General features: G+C 42.0%; 1 protein-coding gene and 1 long non-coding RNA gene across 2 annotated transcripts in view; one reads left to right on the top strand and one right to left on the bottom strand.

Moving 5' to 3' along the window:
- LOC139288678 (glutamate receptor-interacting protein 2-like) overlaps positions 1–22,099 on the bottom strand; it is a 29,816-nt gene that overhangs the window by 1,929 nt on the left and 5,788 nt on the right. Inside the window, exons 2-22 of the mRNA XM_070910051.1 lie at positions 21,927–22,007; positions 21,041–21,179; positions 19,432–19,577; positions 18,246–18,329; positions 18,063–18,138; positions 17,285–17,430; positions 15,138–15,285; positions 14,873–15,042; positions 11,910–12,038; positions 11,508–11,669; positions 9,949–10,135; positions 7,572–7,717; positions 7,398–7,478; positions 7,000–7,063; positions 6,413–6,558; positions 5,298–5,442; positions 4,876–5,015; positions 3,927–4,109; positions 3,678–3,837; positions 2,146–2,260; positions 1,552–1,776 (exon numbers count right to left, since the gene is read on the bottom strand). Coding sequence (XP_070766152.1) covers positions 1,552–1,776; positions 2,146–2,260; positions 3,678–3,837; positions 3,927–4,109; positions 4,876–5,015; positions 5,298–5,442; positions 6,413–6,558; positions 7,000–7,063; positions 7,398–7,478; positions 7,572–7,717; positions 9,949–10,135; positions 11,508–11,669; positions 11,910–12,038; positions 14,873–15,042; positions 15,138–15,285; positions 17,285–17,430; positions 18,063–18,138; positions 18,246–18,329; positions 19,432–19,577; positions 21,041–21,179; positions 21,927–22,007 — 2,873 coding nt within the window. The remainder of the gene's footprint in view (positions 1–1,551; positions 1,777–2,145; positions 2,261–3,677; positions 3,838–3,926; positions 4,110–4,875; positions 5,016–5,297; positions 5,443–6,412; positions 6,559–6,999; positions 7,064–7,397; positions 7,479–7,571; positions 7,718–9,948; positions 10,136–11,507; positions 11,670–11,909; positions 12,039–14,872; positions 15,043–15,137; positions 15,286–17,284; positions 17,431–18,062; positions 18,139–18,245; positions 18,330–19,431; positions 19,578–21,040; positions 21,180–21,926; positions 22,008–22,099) is intronic.
- On the top strand, positions 589–6,955 carry LOC139288679 (uncharacterized). The gene is made up of 3 exons (XR_011597448.1): positions 589–697; positions 1,361–1,415; positions 6,400–6,955. It is a non-coding gene; the product is annotated as an uncharacterized lncRNA (long non-coding RNA).

Here is a 22,099-nt window from a genome sequence, read left to right as displayed (position 1 = left end):
GCTAGCCTGGCTCTGTCCAAAGATATCACAATTTTGACTACCAGCACCTCTAAAGCTCACTAATTAACATGTTATAGCCAGCTGCTGGCTACAGATTCATATTGAACAGAGTGGTATTGATAACTTTCGGAAAGAAAGTGAATAAACTGTTCCTTTAATTCAGTGGCCAGATAAGACAAGATGTGGACACAATAAAGCGATGATGATCTATAAAATGTAAGGTGTACCAGGTATTTTATATCATCTCGCAAACCTTTATTAACAAACCTTTACTTGCAGAGCTGTGGTATTTCACAGCACTGTACAGATGTCTTTTATAGTGTCTCTCATTGTGTCCACTGTCCACCCTCTGTATATACTGAACAGTTAAAGTTTTCACAGCCTCATGCCTTGGTGTCATTTGTGTCTCTTTGGATTTAATCCTACACTATAACAAGGTCAGCAGGTTTAACCACAACAAAAAACCGCTTTAAAAGGTGGGACTTGAGATGACTTTCCATGATATCATGTAAGATGTGTCAACTCAAAACATTTTTAATTTCCACACTGCAGGACTGTGATGCGCTCTGTTATTACTGCCTCAGTTCCAGCCCCGTCAGTCTCTCAGTCAAACACAGCGCGGTGAGATGACTCCAAACAAGACGACTAAGGGAGGACACAGGCGCAGGCTGGGGTCACAGCATGTGCAGCTGCTAAGGTAATGCATAATGAGTGTTGTGTGTTTTTGTCGTACACACACTGCAAGTCCTGACTGGCCAGGTATCCACTGGGTCCAGTTACACTGTACCGGCAGGCACAGCAAGTCAAGTAAAGGAGGCACGCAGGTATAAACTTCATAATGGGCAGATTCCCTCAGGACACTGTTGTTTGTACCGTGTTCATCAAGCTGTGAGTGCAATGATCACATTTTCTCCCAAATGTTTTAGTGACGCCTCAGATTATAGCCCACATATTACAATGGAATTATATAGTACATATGGTGTATCAATAAAAACTCATTGGGTGTGCTAGTAGTAGGGAAAAAAGGCAAAATGGGGTAAAATATAAACTTACTTTGGTAAATTATAAAAAGGTAAAAAGTTTTTTAATAGGTTGTAGTTCATAGTTTTTAAAATGATTATTGCTGCTGGGGATCAAAACACTGGGCTACGTCTGGAAAGAGGGGTGCACCTTTACAGCTATGTATTTATTTGTTTTTAAAATGATGATAAATTACTGGGGAACAGTAATGTAGTTTTTGGATCCAATGAAGGATCTTTCATTTCACGGCTATTGCAAAAGGACACATAGGTTAAGCCTGTTGGTCCACCTGTAATTACGGAGTAATTCAAAAAGCACTTACAGCGTAATTTATTTCTAGGTCCCTCCTCGATGCAAGTTTGTTACCCCCTTGTTCCCTGTGCTACGTCCCTGAAGTGAGTACTTCATCAGCTTCCATGTACAAAATATTTATACTATGTATGTCATTTGTGGGCTGTAATCTAAAGCATTCCTGCACGTTTGTTTTGAAAGTAATTATTCTAATGTAAAATAATTCCCTGACAGAACTACCTTGTGCAGTGCCAGGGTGGTAGGGGACAAAATATCAGAGGGGTCCCCTTTGCCCCGGGATGGTATGTCTCTGGCTCCAGTGGACATGTTCAGGTTGCTTTTGTTCTTACACTCGCCCTGGACTCCCTCCCCCTTATTGGAACTCATTTCAGACTGAAACATTGAGTCGTCGTTGGTCTTGGTCTCCTCTAGGTACAGACTAAGAGCGCTACCTGTCATGGAGGCCTGAAAGAGCACAAAATCAAAAAGGGATTATTAGAGCAGCATGTTTTAGAAATAGAAAAAAAGGACTTCCAGTCAGATAAGTAAAAACACACAAACATAAAACCTCTCATGAAGTGTACACAGAGCCTGATTAGAGGCAGAGGCACTGCGCAAAAGCTTTTCCCCCGGTCAGTATGGCAGCAGGTGCCCGGCCTGTCTTGTCAGATTTAATAACAGATTACACACTCTGGCGATTATCATAATGCTTCATCTGGCATGGTCATTTAGGCCGACACCGGTCTATGAATACATGAGTAGGACAAAGCAGATGGAGGAGGAGAGGAAACAGGAGCAGGGGGAGCGGGGGGGGGTTGGAGATAACAGGCCTACCTCCAGCTCCCTGAGAATCTCTGACTGGCCACAGGTCTCGAGGTCCTGCAGAGCCTGGGACCAGAAGCTGTCCTCCTGGTTCAGGGTGCCATGGCAACGAGGGGGGCTGATGAATCTATGACAACGCAGGAACCAGAACATGAGAGCAGCCCTGCGGTCTCGAAGGCCCCGGTGCTGCTTATAAAAGCAGCAGCATGGGAAATGCAGTTTTTGGGCTGCGTGCTGGAGAATCCCTTTGAAAATCTCTCAGGACCACATTGGGGAGTTTTACTGTTAATTCTCTCACTTGTGGTGGGCGGAGGAGTCCGCTAGATTAGATAAAGCCTTTAAAAGAGTTCAATTTCACAAAAGTAATGTCACCCCCAAAAAAATAGCAGAAAATTGAAAGCATGTGAGACAAAAGTTCAGGGGGAAAAAAAAGAAGTGTGAAGAGACAGATAAGGCTGATGCATCCTTGGGCGCTTTAGGTGCTTTCTGAGGAAACCTTTTTTTTTTTTGGTGTGGACAAAGGGTGACAGAAAAAGATGTATCTATGTGAAACACCAAAGAGCTCGTGGGCAGTTAGTAAAGCAGATGAGAGAGAGAATACCTGAGAAAGAAGAGAAAAGGACAGTTTGGAAAAGCACAAAACATGAAAGCATACAACACAAAATGAAGAGAAAATAATTCAGTCTGCCAGTTTGTCAATGAACACAAAGAGGCGAAAACAAAATACACAGGAGCTTTAATTTACACACAGTGGTGGAGAAAGTATTCAGATACTTAAGTAAAAGTGTCAATACAACAATGTAAAAATACTCCATTACAATACATTACAGTCCTGTATTCAAAACCCCTATTTCTCTAAAAGTACAGAGGTATTATCAGCTAAATATAATACGTTCTATAGTAAAATGGCCCCTATGCTGGATATATGTTCATATATGACATTGTTAGATTGTTAATACAGATGCAACAATGTGTAAGCAGCATTTTACTGTTGTAAAAATTTTATTTGTTGAGATGGAGCTAGTTTTAACTACTTTATATATACACACATAGGTAGTTAGGGATCGGACCCCCTCCAAAGGGTCACAAGACAAATCTGAGGGGTCATGAGGTGATTAATGGGAAACACTGGATCATTTTACCTCCTTAGGCCTCAAACAGGTATTTAAATGAAACAATGTCAGAAGTTTAGAGGCGAAATTTCTCTTTGCTAACAACTTATAGACATCTGAAACATGACAAGGGGTTATGCTTTTTTGTCAGGGGTCACAAGCCAAGAAGGTTGGGATTTATTGGTTTAATCTCAACAAGGTGTTGCATTTTATCTGTCATATAAATGTAGTGGAGTAGAAGTATAAAGTAACATGACATGGAAGTACCTCAAAAATGTACTTAAACACAGTTCTTGAGTAAATGTACTTGGTTACTTTCCACCACTGCTTGTACACAGAACATTTAAAAACTGTGAAATCGAAAACACTGAAAGCTGTACTGACAGGAAACAAGATGTTGACAGGAAGGAAACTGCAGGCGTGTGCATTTACCCAGGTATCTTGTCCCACTCATCCTCAGTGAATCTCCCATCATACAGCGCTAGGTGGTGGACTAGGCCTGCAGAGCTGGAACTGGTTTGGCTCCTGTGCTTTGTGCGTCGCCACTCATTCGGATTGAGCAATATATCGGATGCTTTGTGAAGATACGTCCCTGAAAAACCAAGAAAGTCCACTGACCTCATTAGATGCAAGGAAAGGAAATAGGTCATTTTCAGACAGCATGTGTACAGTGGACCTCACCTTGGCTACTGTAGCCTGCGTCAAACCCTGAGCTATCCCAGGAGCTCATTGCAGAGTCTATACTGGGAACAGTGGCAGAGTAGACCTCAGAGTGTTTGCTGGTCTTCTGGGAGTCTGTCAGTTCATCCTCTGTGTCGCTTAAAAACGCAGCTTCTCTGTCCGGAAGCCGTCGGCCATCAGACTCTGGGAATGAACAGAGAGTCAAATCAGAATTAAACAAGGGAGAGATGCGCTTCCTGTCATTTATCAAGGTGCAGAAATACAACACTGCATCACTACCTATAAGCCTCACAAAATCAATCAATGCACATTTTATCGAAAACTTTTCTTTATTTTACAACCTTAATTTTTGTGGTTTGTATGTTTATCTTTTTATCCCTCGGTCTCTCTGTGAAGCGCTTTATAACTTTTTGGGTGCCATATAAACAAAGTTTGCTTTCTTGCTATGAGATAAAGAGGAGAACATCGTACGGACGAAGGAAATGTATAACTGAACATTGGCTCAACTGGAATACTCCTTCCACAGGAGAATGGGCAAACCGATTAAAGGAAGTGAATGAAATGGAAAAAATGACCTACAGAGTAAAACTACGGAAAAAAGCATTTAGAAAAAACTGTCTCCCACTCATAAGAAAGAAATGTTTTAGGCCCATGAAACAAAAAAAGCGCAACGTGAAAACTGAATGTTAATTTTGCGTCATGCTGCAACTCTGTTATTATGAATCCATCTACCCTTATTACCTACTCCCTTTTATTCTTTTTAATGAAGTTTTCCCTTTTTTTGACTTCTCTAGTTTTTGTCTCTGCTTCTCTTCTTTTGCCTTTTTTTGTTTTTTAATTTAGCTCATTTTGTCTAAATTCTGCAACTGTATTTGTAAGATCATTTTTGCAAACTCTTATGAGTAATTAAAAGGAAATTTACTAATAAAATGAGAAAAACAAAACATACGGTCAGCTTGTTTTTTGATCTTGAGGGTGACGGACTCCCCGGCCATCTGCAGGAGGTGGATGGCCTCGCTCAGTGGCTTTCCTTTCAGACTGACCCCATTGATGGCCAGGACTCGGTCCCCTATATGGATGGCCCCGGTCCTGCAGGGTTAGGAGAGCAGAGGAGACAAGAGATACCAGAATATACCGACAGGCGGGCCAGGAAACCTGTCAGGCTGCCAGTGCGCCGACTGAGATGAAAACAAAGAGGCTTCTTGTTACAGAAAAAGACGAGACAGCCATTGTTTACTGTCTTGTTAATTTAAAAATAAAAAAATAAAAAGTTTCCACAGGGGGCCACTACAGATTGGTGCCACCATCTTCTCAACTATCTTGACCCCCAGCCTGTAGTACCTCACCTCTCCCCCCCTGCCCTCCTCTCACCTCTCTGCCAGGCCTTTCCTGGTGAGGCCAGAAATGACGATGGGGTCAAAGGGCTCCTCAGTGCCAGAAATGGTGATGCCCAGTGGTCCATTATATCTCTTCAGCTCAACTGTGTAGATTATAGAGCCTGACATCTCCAGCTCATCTACAGTACATGAGGGAAACAGCAGAAACCATACAGACGAGATTATATAGAAGTTATAAACCCGGTGAAGAACACCTTTGTGATAAAATATGTAAATGAAGCTGTGCCAAATGAAAAATAACAGGAGCTATTTAACTGAGCGTTACCTCATTTATTTCTCATTTTATTCTCACTGCACTGCCCTTAAATATAGTAAGACTTGTATACATCTGTGGAGTAAGCGCCAACAACAATTTGAAAATACTCAACTAGTAATTCAAAATAATACTTGTCCTTCGAGTGAAAATAAAACAATTCTCGCTGGTTCCAGGTTCTATATTTGGAGTTCACATAGTTGGGTGACCAAACAAGATATTTGAATATGTCAGCTTGGCCTCTGAGAACCTGTGATCAACATTTATTAATATTTTTTGACATTTCTTTGAGAAAAGAAATCAATAAAGCAAAGTGGTTCTTAACATAGGGACAAGATAAATCTGAGGGGTCGTGAGACTATTAATTGGGTTGGAAATTTGATATAATATTTGCTTTGTGAAAATTTGGATCATTTTACTTCTTGAAGCCTAGAATTGTTATTTAAATGACACCATTGGAGAAGTTTAAAAGGGGAAATGTCTCTTTGATGACTTTAAAACGTGTCAAGTGGCCTCAACTTGACACTGCCAAAAAAGGAACCACTGGTTTAATCTTTGACAATGTCGTGTATTTCATGAACTTATATGTTTTTGTATCAAATCTCAATCTGAACAGTAACTAGTAACTTTAGCTGACAGATAAATGTAGTGTAGTAAAAGTACAATATTTCCTCTGAAATGTTGAAGTAAAAAGTAGCATCAAATGGAAATACTGGAAGTACAAGTACCTCAAAATTGTACTTAAGTACAGTACTTGAGTAAATAGTAAACTTGGTAACTTTCCACTGCTGCTCATTAACTGGATGTCTGTTTGGTGTTTTAGGGGATTAATGTACCAATGTTGTCCTCATCTTTCTGGATTCGGAGTTTGACCATGTCCTCGGCCTGCTGCAGGACGTGCATGGCGTCCTCCATGGTGCAGTTCTCCAGACGCACGCTGTCGATGGCCAGCAGCCGGTCTCCAGGCTCCAGTGTGCCTGTTCTACCGGACACAAGAGCAAGAGGATCACAACTATTAACTGGGACCAGGGAGCTCGCTCCTCCTGACTCACTATGAGAATCCTATTAGCCTGGTGTCTCAGTGGGATCTGTGGGGGTGACCGTAACCTCACCCTCACCCTCATCAACACTGAGCCCTTCTGAAATGTAGCTGCTCTGCCCTACTGATCCAGTTTTGATAGCTCAATCCAATTAGGCGAGTATTACACAGTGGATTCACAGAAGAATTTGATTTTGTTTATGAATTATCCCACATAAGCCTAGAAAACCTAGTTCACCCTGAACTGTAAAGTGAAATGTCGCTCTAATGTGGCCTGCACCAGAACCAAAACACTGTATTTGCATTTACAAAAATATATGACTCAGCCGGAGCAATAAAATGTTCAGCAGTAATATTATTAGCCCTGTGTGGTGATAAACATACCTGTGTGCTATGCTTCCTTTCCTGATGTCAGAGATGATGAGGGGCTTGCCAGGTTTCTTACTTGCTGGTGAAACAGAAGAAAATTTGTTTTTATTTCAGGATGTATGATATGTGGACAAAACCCTGTTAACACTTTTAAATCACTCCGCTTCCTTTTCTTTTTGTTGCACTAATCTGCTTCCTGTTTTTTCAGAGCTTGTTTGAGCTGAAAGGGTAATGATGAATGCTGGTACAGGCTTTATCCAGAGCTAATGAGGTATGCGCCCTCATGGTTTTGCAAGCCTGAATTTTATGGATCACAGAACATTGATTCAAAGGATATTTACAGTGTGCCAGGCTGTGGAGTATTATTGAGCAACACTGCCACCTGCTGTGTGTCTCGTCGCCAACAAACTCACCGCTGATGGTGATGCCCAGCTCCACTCCTCTCCTCTTGGGTAGTTTAACGTGGAAGGTGCCACTGCTGGGAACCACTGACTCTAATTGGGATTTAAAGTAAAGACAAATGTAAGCAGGAAGTCACAGAATACACAAGAGCTTACGATAAGAAATGATCTTCACAAACATCACACCTGCGACGTCAAACTCGATCTCCACTGTAACCTTATTGGCCAGAGCGGAGTCTCTGAGCAGCTGATGGGCTTCCTCCAGAGTGCCATCTTCAGTTGGGATCCCATTAATGGTCAAGAGTCTGTCCCCAATCTGCAGCAGGCCACACCTTCACACAGAAAACACACACACAAAAAAGCCTTTTAATGGAAATAAAGGTCCTATGAAAGAGCAGTTTATATAATAATAAAAAAAGAAATATAAACGTTTAGAAGAAATGTAATCAGGAGGCCAGAGAAGAAAATGACATACATTATATACAGTTATATACAGGTACGCCTAGCTACAACGAATGGGGTCTAATACAACAGAAAGATCGGTCACACAAAGCAGTCATCACACATGCACTAATTAAAACAGTTACAAATATTTTAAAGTCCCTCAGAGGAACTAACTTCAGTTGTTTTTTCTTGTCTAGCTTTCTTGTTTGATTGTTTTGTCAAACCAAGGTGCTGAATTAAAGATATAAAACCAAGAAAAAAACACATCAACCTCTCACATTTGAGAGGCTGGAAGCAGCAAATGTCATTTTTTACTTAATAAATGACTTAGATGATTAATCAATTACCAAAATGTTAAACTTTCTAATCGATTGATCCACTAATGCCCACACTAGCATCAGCAAGGCTTTGGATTTGTGCTTTCAGTGAACTGACTCTGACGAGTGACACATTCAGCCTTTGTGACACCACATGTCACATAGGCTGAATGTTGTTTAAAATGCCATCTATAAAATGATGTAGCCTCCAGGCTTGACATAAACACGCTGAACGCTGACCTTACTTTGACTTGGAAAATCACCTCAGCAAGCGAGCACACACACAGAAAAAAAAAGAATCACACATATCACACATTTAATCAGACCCCTAAATGCAAGGGCAAACACCGAAGCACTGTCAACTGATATTAATTCACTAACCACCGCTGCTCATTAACCTTGTGTAGAGGCTGAGACACCAACATCACAGGCGGATGCTCTACTTGAGTCACTCCTGTCCAACTGCTGCTGGACTAATCATGTTACAAGACCCAGGGGAGACGGCCCTGCACTGCCGGCACAGACACCGTCATTAATCTTGCAAGACAAGGACAGTTGCAACACACTGGCTTGATTGGAGCTGTGTGTTAATTAGACTGCAACATGTAGTCTTGATCAATATGATACTACATGGCAATACAGGGGGGCTTTTCACCATTAAAAACAAACACTGGCCGCATCAATGCCTCATGGATAATGGGTGATAAATCTGCTACTGGAGACGCGACTGGACATTTTGGGCTATAACCTCCCTCACTGGGGATATAAACCATTTCCACAGCAAGTGATGACAAGCACTAAAACTTGTTTGGCTTGTGACTCCTTAAAACAAAGAAATATCCCCTTGACTACATTGTTACCAGTTATATACTGCATGTCTACAAGTTGTGACCAGTTCAACCAAAGACCGTTTTGTTCCTTACTTTCTTTAAATCGTTTTTTAAGGACGAAGACAAGACGAGGCTACACTTAGGCACAGTGATGCCAAATGCTAACGTCAGCATGCTAACATGCTCACAATGACAATGCTAACATGGTGATAGAAGGTATTATATTTACCAAATTCACTGCCTAAGTTTAGTAGGGTAGAATGCTAACATTAGTTACATGCAAATTAGTACTAAACCCAAAGCTGAGGCTGATGGGAATGTCATTAGTTTCAAGGGTATTTGGTCATAAACCAAAGTACTGGACTAATTTAAATTGTATTACAGTTCATCCTGAGGGGGACATGAATATGTGAACCCAATTTCATGACAATCCATCAAACAGTTATTGAGACATTTCACTCAAAACCAGAAATTTCAATGTCATGGTGGCGTTAGAGGAAAAGTCAGGGGATCACTGAAGTCTTCATCCTCTGGGGACAATGAATGTCTGTACAACATTTCATGACAATCCAATAGTTATTGATTAGTCTGGACCAAAGTGGCGGACCAATCGACCAACATTGCCATCCCCAGAGCCATACTGCTAGCATCGCTAATAAAAAGCAAAGATTAGATGAAAGTAGCATGATGAAATGAGCAGAACTTTGTGTCTTTTCTGCTTTTAATTGTCTTGTGACACCTCAAATGTGTCTTGTGACCCCTTCTGTAGGTCCCGACCCCCACTTTTGGAGCCTCTGCATTAGACAAAAGCAGCTCTAATGTGCCTGCCTTCAGTTGAAATACTCATTGAGACACCAGGCTAAAATTAGCCTTTGTTCACATGTGGCTGAATGATTAGCACTGGGGCCCGTCTAGTTCAAGGTGACTCCCCATATGATATTTGTTTACTCGTTAGGTGTCTCAGCGCGTTACCTCTCAGCTGGGCTGTCGGGCTCAATAAAGCGGATGACTGGGGGAGCCGACAGGGTTTCTGTGGCAAAGACACCCCCCTGCAGCTGGATCCCAAAACCTGTGAGCGGATCCCCCCTCAGGACGACCTCGCTCGTTTCCACATGAAAAACCTGCCCCCCTGGGCCGACGGAACTGGACGCCAGAGATACTGAGGGACAGGGAGGGAGGGAGGGGACACATCAGAGAGAGATATTAGTGGAGAAGTGGCAGATGAATGGAGCAAGAGAGGGATTGTGGGAGACCAAAAAATGGAGGAGGGTAAAGGGAAGAGACATGCACCCACAGAGACGACATGGGAATGGAAAGGGAATGAGACACTTATCAGAGTTTACGTCAGTCATGTTTACGTCAGTGATCAGTCAAATCTGTTCACACTATGAGGGGGTGACACAGGAGCAAAGGTGTTTTATCAGCACTGCAAAACATTTTTAAGGGTCAGCTCACCTAAATAAAAAAAAAAGCCAAACAAATATTTTCTCAGTTTTATTTATGTGGCTTTTCAGATTCCTGCCTCGTCACCAATACAATGGATGTGAATGCAATTTCACTGCACTGAAAAGCTGCACTTTATACGAGTGAGTCTGTACTGTGGCACAGCGGTGCTTTCAGCTAAATGCTAAGATCAGTATGCTAACATGCTGATGTTTAGCAGACATCATGTTTAACATGTTCACCATCTAAGTTGAGCGCTAGATGAAAAGTTAAGGGAAGTTAAGTGATTATGATTCATCATGAGGGTGACATGAATGTTTGTACCAAATTTCATGGCAATCCATCCAAATAGTCTCTAAAAACCATTGAGTCTACAAGAAATTGCGACATTTATCTCTTTTCTTTTTAGTTTATCATTTTGTCCATTAAGATATTTGCATAAACATACTGTATATATCAAACTGCCATGTGTTTGGCTTACAGAGATGTCTGCAAAGACATTTACAATGCTGTGAACTTCACAAACAAATGCCTTTCACCCTCCATTGTATTATGTTGTAGGCAGAAATCTTAGACACACGCCATTTATCTAGGTACAACTAGCTAAAACAAATTCAGTCTAATACAACAGTCCTGCAATAAATCCTTCCTTCATGAAGGTTATAATGTTCTGTTTTTGTCGAAACTGTTTAAGAGAGGTGTTCATTCAACTGTTTGGTCATTTTGGAGGCTGCGGTTTGCGGTGCTGTTGAACTGTATTGCATTATACAGCGAGGTGTTTCTGTTATTTAGCCTACCCTCATTGATATAAATGGAGCAGACAAAATACACAATAAAAGCTCAATAGCACCTGAAACTACAGCCTGCAAAATGTTTTAAAGTTGAAAACACCTCTCTATAACCTTCATGTTGGTAGGATGTATTGCAGGGCTGTTGTATTAGACTGCATTATTAGGTGTACCTAATAAAGTGGCAAGTGAGTGCATGACTCACAAAACCAAAACTATCTTCACTACTATACACTAGCTTTAAATGGTTCTTGAACCGACCCTTTAAAGTGGAAAAAAGAGGCAGGCGGTTTGTCATACGTGAGCTCTTGTGGTCCTTCTTCCTGTTCCTCCTCTTGCCAGTCGAGCTGCGGGGGCTGTTGGGAGCGATCGGAGGGATGGGGCAGGGCAGTGTGTTGCTACCCTGGCTGCTGAAGCCTGAGGTGGCTGTGGAGGAAGGGGAGAAGCCACCGCTCACCCCAGCTGAAAGGAGACATAGCAATACACGTATCAAATGTACAGTTTAAGCAAACCACATCAACCGTGACATTTTATCCACGTCCACGGCAGCAGCACACGCTCGTGGGAACATGCAACAAAAGAAAGAAATGTGGTAACAGTGTTAGACTAAACCTCTTGGAAGAGATTTAACAAATGTGCTGAAGAAAAGGCTCCTGCTATGGTGTCTCGCCAGCAGCAGTGCTGTCACAAGTGATAACTTACATTTGCAGTGGTCCTGCTGGTTGTGTGGGTGGCTTGGGCTGCTCCATGTCTTGCCATGGCTGCCGTGTGGGGGATGGCAGTAGTTGCTGCTTTGGTCCCAATGATGATGGTTGCTCTTCTGCACTTTTACTGCAGCAGCACGGAGGCAAGCACATCCATTAAGTAAACCTGATCCACTCCTCGGTCGTACACTTCTCTAAACTCTACCCATGAAATCACGCTTTCATCCCCATGTCTAAATTTGTACCACAGCGCACAGTCCCTGGAGGATAATTCAGAGCAGAGTAATTGATACTTAATGTTTTTGTCATGGTACACTAGATTAAATCCTGTGGTTTAATGTATTTTGATGAGCATCTGAGAATCGGTTAGACACAGGGAGCTGTATGTGAAGTGGTGAAGGGTCTAAAAAAAATATATTAAATCTTACTTTTACTAGCAAGCTTCCAAAAAGCGAAGTGCAAACTGGAGATCATTTTTATAACTTCATTTTCAAAAGAGCCCAAAGGTGAGAAAACAGTGTGAGTAAGTTGACCGCTGGGCATGGTGTTGTTGTGTTCAGCAGGAAGTGATACTGGCTGTTAGGAGGCATGTGGCTCGACCTTGATTGGGCACAGCTGAACACTTTGATTGCTGATGATGCAGGGTGTCTGTTTCTGCATCTGACTGGCAGACAGTTTGGTCTACATGTGTTTTAATCCTGTGTGAAAATATTCATGTGTTTTTCTTTTTACCCCGCCCCCCCCTCGCTTTGAACGAAATGGAGAGTTAATTCTGAAAGGCATTTTGTGCCTCATGTCAAAGCCTGTGTAACACGGTGCATTCAGTCAAACAGTATCTGTGAAGCATTCAAAGGGAAACAACTGACCTCCTGTATGACACACACCTCAGTAATTAACTTTCCTTTACAGATTTGTGCAGCTGAAATTGTCACAGAGTGTAACATGTGACAGTAATCCTTGCTGCTTCATTTGCAGGGGTCTAATCTCTGACAACTTGCTCACATGGATGGAGGATTTGCTGGAAACATGGATGACTGCAGTACCGCCTGGGATGTTTGCCATGTTCAGGAATCCTGGTTAAATCCAACCGTATGTAATCAGACTACACATGCAGGAGAACCTCCGGGCCTTTTTCAGAGAGAACCAGTTTCTATCTGACTCAATCAAACCTGTAAAGCTTTGGCTCTGGCGGCTTATGTTAAGCTCACCTAGGGGAAGCTCTCCAAGAAATGGTGTTTTCAATCTACGCTGGTGGAAAGAAACATTAACTCCTAATCTCTTAGTGGCCATATCAGTCTTAATAAATCCCCAGAGGAGATTAGACAAATTGCATCTTATAATCATGCCTTATCCTGGGGGGGGTGGGGGTCTGTAAAAATATCATTTTAACACATCATGGTGCCTTATTGAAGAAATGAATCATTATTGAATAGAAATTTCAGAAGACACATTCCTGTAATTTCATAGAGAGGTGACACCTGTGCTGCACTTTGAATTGAGGCAGTTCAATAGTCAACAGTCGAAAGTACTCATTTGTATGCCTCAGAGGATTTCACCCTGTATAAATGTAAGAAACTGATCAAAAACACATCAGTAAATAGAGAAAAAACACTGGTGGAAGTTTGGCAAATGAAAGTGAAGCGCTGCCGACTGGACCAGACAAAAACAATGAACAAAGGACAAAGACAAAATAGTAGAAGACAGGATTCATCGACCCCGGAGAAGACTAAACTACAGCGGATTTCCCTTTGTCATGTCATGTATGATTCCTCCCATGCTCACATGTTAAGGAGTTCCTGCAGCTGCTGAACCAGAAATGAGGCTGTAGAACATGGCACGAACATGATCTCTGACAGAGAAAGTTTGCGTGTGTGTGTTTGTGTGGGTGGCTTGTATGCATAAGAGACAGAGTGTGTGTACCCAAAGGCTTGTGTTCGGCAACGTGCGCACACACACACACACACACACACACACACACACACACAGGCTGATTCACAGCACATGGAAGAAGGCAGCTGAGAGGCAGCCAAGCTCTTTACAGCGGAAGGTAAAAGATCTAAGAGCAGAGCAGTCACAATACACATGGTGAGGAGTATGTGCTGGAACTGCAGCCTGTCTGCTGTACATTCTCCACAATGTACACACTGAACTCCTTTGAATTATCCTGAACATTTGCATATTTGTACCTGAGCGTGTACAATATTGCATTTTATAGTTCTCAATATGTTTTTTATATACAGAATAATTGTAGTCCACCAACACACTGGGCCAATAGAAACACATTTCAATACGTATATTACATACAATGGTGGAAGAAGTACTCAGATCCTTTACTTAAGTAAAAGTAACACTGCAACAGTGTAAAAATACTCCATTACAAGTAATAAGTAAAAGTACAGGTATTATTAGCTAAATACACTTAATAGTATTAAAAGTAAAAGTACTCATTCTGCAGTAAAATGTCCCCTGTGACCGATATTATTATCATATGACATTATTAGATTGTTAATACTGATGCATCAATTTGTAAGCAGCATGTTGTTTGTTGTAGCCCAACCTAGGGGTCAGGCCCCTCCGAGGAGTCGCTAGAAATCGGAGCGGTCATGAGATGATTAGTTTTGCTAAACAAGTCTGTTTTCATTTTTACGACGTCTTGGTGAAACATTGCACAAGTTTACTTCTTTAAACAGTTATTCATGAAAGCATGTGAGAAGTTTAGAGGAGAAATGTCTCTTTGGTGGAACTGCTAACAAGTCATAGACATCTAAAACGAGACTCTGGAAACTTGTAATCGGTATTTTCCACCATTTTCTGACATTTTATAGGCTAAACAAGTCATTGATTAATAAAAAAAAAATCAACAAAACAATAAAAAATCAGCCATAAATAATTTCCTCTTTCCATGCTGATTCTCACATCTCTCTGATTCGCTGTGTTTCTTGCGTCACCTCCAGGACGTACCTGTGTCTTGCGGCCTGACAGGAAGTCTGCTCTGACTGGCTGGGAGAATCTCCAGTTTTACAACATCAGACGTGCTGGCAAGTAGCTGCGTGGCCTCCATCAGGGAGCAGTGCTCTGTGCCAGTCCCGTCTATGGACAGAAGGATGTCGCCTGCATGCAGCGCTCCACACCTGAGTGAGTGAGACGGAGGCAGATTGTGTCAGGAAAGCTTTAGTTTGACAGGAAAGTGTCTGTGGAGCAGTAAAATGTAAGAGGCTGGTTTCACCTTTCCACCACACTGGCTGCCTTTATCTTGTCAATAATAATAACTTGTTTACTCCTGTATATTGTTGTGGTGAGGCTGATCCCCAGGCTGGCGGAGGGTCCTTTCACTATCTCCACCAGCAGAGGGCCTGAGGCTTGCTGCACTGCCTCTGAAACAGATAATACACACAGATATGACAGAGGCCAACACACTTGCTAGATGCATTTAAAGCTAAAAACGCAATATATGTCTCTTACAATCTTAAACTGACAATGAAAAGACCTCCAAACTGTCACAGAGGAGCACACTGTGATCAGATTTACATTGTTAACCTGCTCAAACTAACACCATGTTTGGATTTTTCACTAAAATACATTTGTGTGATACTTTTGACAACTCTGACTGGTTCAGTCAGCAGGCAGGAGGCCTGAATCCTAAACTCCCACATGCACAAAGATAATGTGTGTCAACTGTCCTCGGTGACCTGCCCTATTTTGTACAGAGCAGTGCAGGGTTTGTGATCTTATGGAGAATTAGTCACCGTGACCAAATGGAGGTTATAATCTGTGGTGACTTCCTGTCTTCAGTGGCATATTTTACTACTTTTTGACCCAGTGGTGAGGATATTTTGAACTCAAAATAAATTTAATTCGCTCTGCACACGAGGTGCTTGGTGGTTATTCCTTTTCATTTCCTTTTAGAATCCAGGTGTCAAAATTAACTGAAGAAACATTATAAACCTTTATTAGATTACGGTGATCTACTCTTTATGGATGCAGTGCCTAACGACGTTGGATACTGTATACCATTGTGCTCTGTATGCTGAACGCAGACTTTCACATTGGTTGGCTTTTATATATAAATCTCTCCTTGGGCTGCTTCCCTCTTATCTGTGTACATAAATGTGTAAAAACCAAAATCAACATGGCCTCCACTCTCACAATATTCTACAGATTATGGTCCCCAGAGTTACAACAGAATCAGGCAAAAAAGCTTTTAGATACGCTGCCCCTTCTTCCTGGAATAATGTACAGAAGACCAGAAATTGTCAGAGCTGATTACTATGGGGGAATTTAAGTCACTTTTAAAGTGTCGAGAAAATAGTACTCTTCGTCATCATCTTGGATTTTAGTTTTATTTATCTCTTTGTATTGTTTGTGTTTGTTGTTGTGGCAATGCTTTTGCTGTTTTCTTAGCCAGGTCACTCTTGAAAAAAAGATAACTGGTCAAATAAAGGATATCTATATGAACGCTGTATTGACAAAACTGCTTAAAATAACACTGATGTGTATGTTTACTGTACTAGACTCCATCAACTATTCACTTAAAGTCAGTTTGGCAGTCACAAGGAGTTCTACTCAGGTTGTGAAAACAGTTGTGTGATGTCTTCTGTGGCTTTTTTCCCCGAGAAAATAACCCTGTTGACGTCATGGCGATGTCATCAGGGTTATCTTGGCCTGGGCATGGGGTCTACACATTTGTATCAGAAAGCCGACATTACAAATTAGAGAGGTGGAGTTTGAAAGACAAGAGAGTTTACCAGGATGGGAAGTTCGAACAAAAAGACGCTGGCAAGTTGCATTATGGGAAATGTAGGATCCAGGATTTTTGGAGATTGACTCATCCGAGAAATTAAAAGTCAGGATATCTTGGCCTCTGCTGCTTTCATTTTCACCATTGTTTTTGTAACCTGTCTCTTACACCCACCGACTTTATAGAAGTGCAATACTGAATCACTGGAGAGCTTCTTTAATACAATGCTTTTGACTTCTTACGTAGCATCATCAGGGCTTAGGGACATACCATAAGATGTCCAACCTTGTTTTATTGAGGTTGTGTTAAAAAACTCCTTGTTAAGATACGACTGTCCTTGAAAGTTGTCCTGAGTGACATATTCCGCCTGAAAATTCAAGTCAAGTAATGTAATGACTCTGTCCTAATTCAGGAGAGGAGAGTGACCCGCACATTATGATAAAACAGAGAATATCACCCATTTACCCTTTCCCTGTTGAAGTGTGCTCTTGGGCCTGTGTGACTCCGATGGTGGCGTCTCCAGCACCGACACTCACTCACATCCACGCAGCCAAACGGCCACATTATTTACCCTCAGAGCAACGCTGCCCTACCATGCCTCCACATATTCCCTGTGTGTGTGTGTGTGTGCTCACCCATGACAGAGACGTCATACTCAATCAAGAACAGAGCTTCCTGGCCGCTCTGCATCAGCATGGTCAGTGCGTCGGCGTGCTTCTCTCTGTTTAAAGGCATCCCGTCTATGCTCAATACCCGGTCTCCGGCCTTCAAAGTGCCCTCTCTGGGGAAACACAGAAGGAGAAAGAGAGGAAAAATAAAACACAGGCGACCGGCACAAGATGCTCATACAAGCGTTCAAGCACCAGTCACAGTAAATCATTAAACAGTTCCACATGAGTGTTCCCTCCCAGGTGAGATGAAGGATAAACGAGATAAACGGCCGTAAAAAGTCTTTGATGGTGAATTACGTTTGCTCCAGTGTTTCGGTGCTCTCAGTTTTCATGGGGAGAAGTGCAATGTTGCATTAGCCTCAGGATGAGCTGTGCCCTTCCTGCTTTGAAGATAACATACACTATATGTGTCACAGCCACAATTTCATGCAGCGGCCCGAGCACAGACTGATGCAAAAGAAATAAGGTGCGCATAAAAATGTTGTGGATTTCAAATTATCTATTTCCATATGGGTGATATATAAATATTTTCATTGCGGATAAAGATAAGGCAATTAGTAAAACACATGTCCATTGGGTCATACAATTAAATACACACACTATAGAACCACGCATGCATGCACACACACAATCATTTGAATAGGCTCATTCATGCACGATCAAGACATAAAATCCATACAAGACACATAAATAGCTTCACTTGTATACACACAAACACTAACTCATCTATCCACGTCCTCACCTGTCGGCGGGACCTCCGGGCCTGACGTATGTAACCACCAGAGGACGAGACCTGCGCCAGTCCTCGTGGAAGCCACCTAACAGAAAAAAAGACAAAACACAGAGAACAAATCTGTGCAAAAAAAAAAAAAGAAGCTAATTATTTCTACTGAAAGATTCACACAAAAACATCACGCCCACCTACCTCTCATGACAAACCCAAAGCTGTTTCCCTCCTTGTGTAAACACACATCTATGGTTTTGGTTATGACTCCTGAGGGGGTCTGGACTAAGAGAAGAGAGGAAAGGACAGAAAACTGTTACTAGAATCCTCTAAAGCTACACATAAAATAAAGTATTAGCAATGTAAAAAGCTTTCACAAAAGTCTTATTAAATGCTGAATGAAGAAAACGTAGTGGAAATATGATTAATTAATGTCAGTGGGGAAATTAATTCTCTGTATTAGACCCTTACTAATGATGGGAGCCACAGTGCTTTGATCAAGGAAACCCAATATGTATTGATTTGGAGATTTGCAGGTCGAAAGATGTCTAGATGTTGAGGTTAAATCAAGGCTAAATTTTGTCAATCTGGGTTTTAACTGTTGTTTCAACACAATTTGAATTACTATAATTCATTGTGAAGCCGATCTGCTTCACAAATATGTCAATGCTGCTAAAAATGTGGAGAAAAAGCAAACGCACAGTGATTATAGAAGTGAAGGTTTATGAGAGGCTTAAATTTGATGCTTTGTTTTACAGTCTGGTGCCTCAACTAATAATCTTATTTCCATCCCATGTTGTTAAAAGGATCCCCTTTAGCTTCCACTAATTAGTACATACAAATAGACATGAGACAAGATATATACATTAACTGTTGAAGAAGAAGTTAGATGGTTACATTATACAATATTAATCAATAAACATTACACTTTGCAGTTTGAGCCTGTTTGGATTTTTCCAATTTCAGGAAGCTCTGTAGGGATCTGTATCTATCCATGAAATAATTTGTTTTAGATCTTGGAAGAAATAATTGACCCTTCTGTTTTTGGCTACTGTATTCACCTGAGAAGATGATTTTCCTAATAAACAACAGGATACTTTGAAATGCATTTTGTTGATGCTTGTGTGATATGAACAGTTTTATATCAATATTCAAGGTGGGTTAGAGTCATGTGTAATAAATATATATAACCACGTTCACAACATCTGGAGGGATGTAGGGAGAACACTTCCTGCTGCCTCTCCCAATTTTATTTTAACAATGGTATGGCACTTTTGAAAACACAAAGCATTTGTTTTAACGACGGCACTTTCTCCAAATGTCCGAGCATGTCTGAGCATTGGTTGGACTATCAGGCAGAATATTCATCTTGCAGAACTTCACCTACCGAATGGAGGCAGCTCGTACTCCACCTCCAGCACAACTCGCTCCCCGATGTTCTTCAGCAGGCTGATAATCTCATCGTGGCGAAGCTTCGACAGGTTGATGCCATTCACTGACTTGATATAGTCTCCTACATTCAGCTGGTCACTCCTGTGGAAAGTCATGGGCAGACCATCAAGATCAAGGCCGGATTACTAACCGAGCAAAAGCAGGAAACCCCACACCACCAGAGGCCCCAAAAGCTCCAGATTCACTGCGTGTTTGTTACCAATGTTACACATTTCCTGACACAATATCAGCATCTTGTGGTCTATTTTTAACTCCTTAAAACTGCCAACATCTGCAATGTGAGAGATGTGACTTGTAGTGATGGACCCGCATTGAGAATCATCAACAACTCTGTAGTCTCCCTCAGCTTTACAAAGCTTTTTAGCCACTTTCAGCTCATTGTTTTGTTTTTTTACGGCACACAACCTCCACTCTCATTTCTCCAAACTCCCTGTAAGCTACCTGTTTGTTACAGCTGGGGGGGGGCTCAAAATGTCTAATCTGAGATGAATATTCTGGCTGTTCTGGCAGATTTTGACTGCTTGATCCCACTGTGTGAAAGAGGCAGAGATGAAAGCTGAAGCAGTAATAGAACAAGCACTGTTTGATGTGAACATTTACACAAGTAATCATAATAATCACTAACATACAGAGCCAACAGTGAGCGGATGGCTGAAAGCGTCTCCTCTGCAGACTCTGACGGAGATGATTGTACATGGTGTCTCATATATGACATTCTGAGTCAACACGCTGCTCGATGGAAAGCAAATTAATTAAATAGATGCTCTGCCCTGCTTGCCCCTCTCACCTTTGGGCTACTGCCAATCAGCACTGACAGCGGACAGACATAGACGTCTTAACCAGCAGAGCCGACCGGCCTGTCATCCGGTCCAGTCTCATCACACAATGTCACTGCCAGTCGCTCTCCTGTCTGCCTGAGTGTCCTTCCATGCAGTAAATTAGCTAGCACTTCCACACAAGCATGAACTCAGCTGTGTGGAAGACAAGCTGCTTGGAAGAATTAGCACAGTGTCTGTCTTTAAACCTCCTTGGACTTGACAAGCGATGTTTGGCCAAGACATTTTCAGAGGGGCTGTGTCATTCTTACAAATGTGTGTGTGTGTGTGTGTGTGTGTGTGTGTGTTACACATCAGTCACACGCTGCTTAATCATCATGAAACGTGAGTCCTCCTCTACATTTTCCTTTCATGTGGTTGACGTAGGGGAAAATTTGTTTAATCGAATCTTAATTAAGCAATCTTTGAACAAAAAAAAACAAACAAGCTCACTAAAGACTTATGCTGAATAATTACCACCATGCAGTGAATTAAGCATGAACTGACAACAAAAAATTAACATCTAAATTAAAATATATGGATCCCTGTTGGGGTATTACTCTGTGGGACGGCATCAAGATGATCTAACACAACACGCCTACAGTCCTGCACTTGGGGTGAGCTGGTGTAACTTTGCAACACGTGTACGTTTGTGGGATCAGAATAACAAGTCCGGACAGCTTGGTGTGGTTGCCAGGTTTTAACCGCATCACAGAGCAGAGATCTCACCTGGCAGCTAGCCCACCTGGCCGTAGGTTTGACACTCTGGGCTTGCCATCCTTATCAGACCCTCCGGAGATGGTGAGGCCAAGGCTGCTGCCTTCCCTTTTCATCAGGTCCACCGTGGTCACTCCTCGGTACTCCTCTGCTGACAGATACAGACACAGGCAAAGATCCACAGTCAGCATTAGCGTCTGCTTGACAGAATCACCCTGTCTGAGAGGCAACGAAACAAAAGACTCTTTTCTCCATCCTTCTTTCCTGAATCTCTCACAGAAATGCTCTCTGACACATGACCACATACTTTATTTTCTCACTGTCCTGTCTTTTCCTTGTTCCTGCAAATCTCTCAATCTGAGTGAATCTTTGTGACGGGTTCAGCAGGAGGAGAAGGAGGAGGATGGAGGAGTCAGTTGTATTAATACCACCACTAAATACTGACAATGGAAAGGAATTCAAGAATTATTAGGAAAAAGACACTCACTGAAAATGACCGCAGACTCATCAAGTCATAAATTGAAATCCAATTGTATTCTTAAGTGAATGAAAATGATTTTGACCATAACTCTGATGGGTATGTGGTTATATAGTATCATCAGAGGACTCATTCTGTCTTGTGGTCCACATTGTGCTGCGCTGTTAAATCGTTGACGTGAAGTCTACCAAGTGTGGTTTAGTGCAAATGACAGGTATGCCACACAAGCGTTTTTTTCCACCTTATCTAAGCATTCAAAACAGTGCAACATCAAGAAAAAAACACAGCCGACACATGACTCTACACGCACGCAGGAGAACATTTCAAAGACGGCACGACTCTTCCTCTTCGTCTTTTTGAGGACGCAGGTGAGGAGACAGGAAGCAAAATTTCATACAGTCAGGTGTGACTGTATTGTACCTGAAAAGCTGCGCCTCTGGGACGAATGTGATTGGTCAGTTGCCCCGGACTCCTTGCTCCCCTTTGAGTATGGTCCGTCATCTGAGGAGACAGCAGGGAGGTATGGAGGTGACATGTAGGGAAACTCTGCAGCAGAAGGCTTCATGACCGTGAGCATCCATTGCACATCAGGA

This window comes from Enoplosus armatus, chromosome 8 (genome assembly GCF_043641665.1).
Source record: "Enoplosus armatus isolate fEnoArm2 chromosome 8, fEnoArm2.hap1, whole genome shotgun sequence".
Lineage (NCBI taxonomy): Eukaryota > Metazoa > Chordata > Actinopteri > Centrarchiformes > Enoplosidae > Enoplosus > Enoplosus armatus.
Note: the sequence above shows the minus strand (reverse complement) of the source record. Positions and strands in the feature narration are given on the sequence as shown.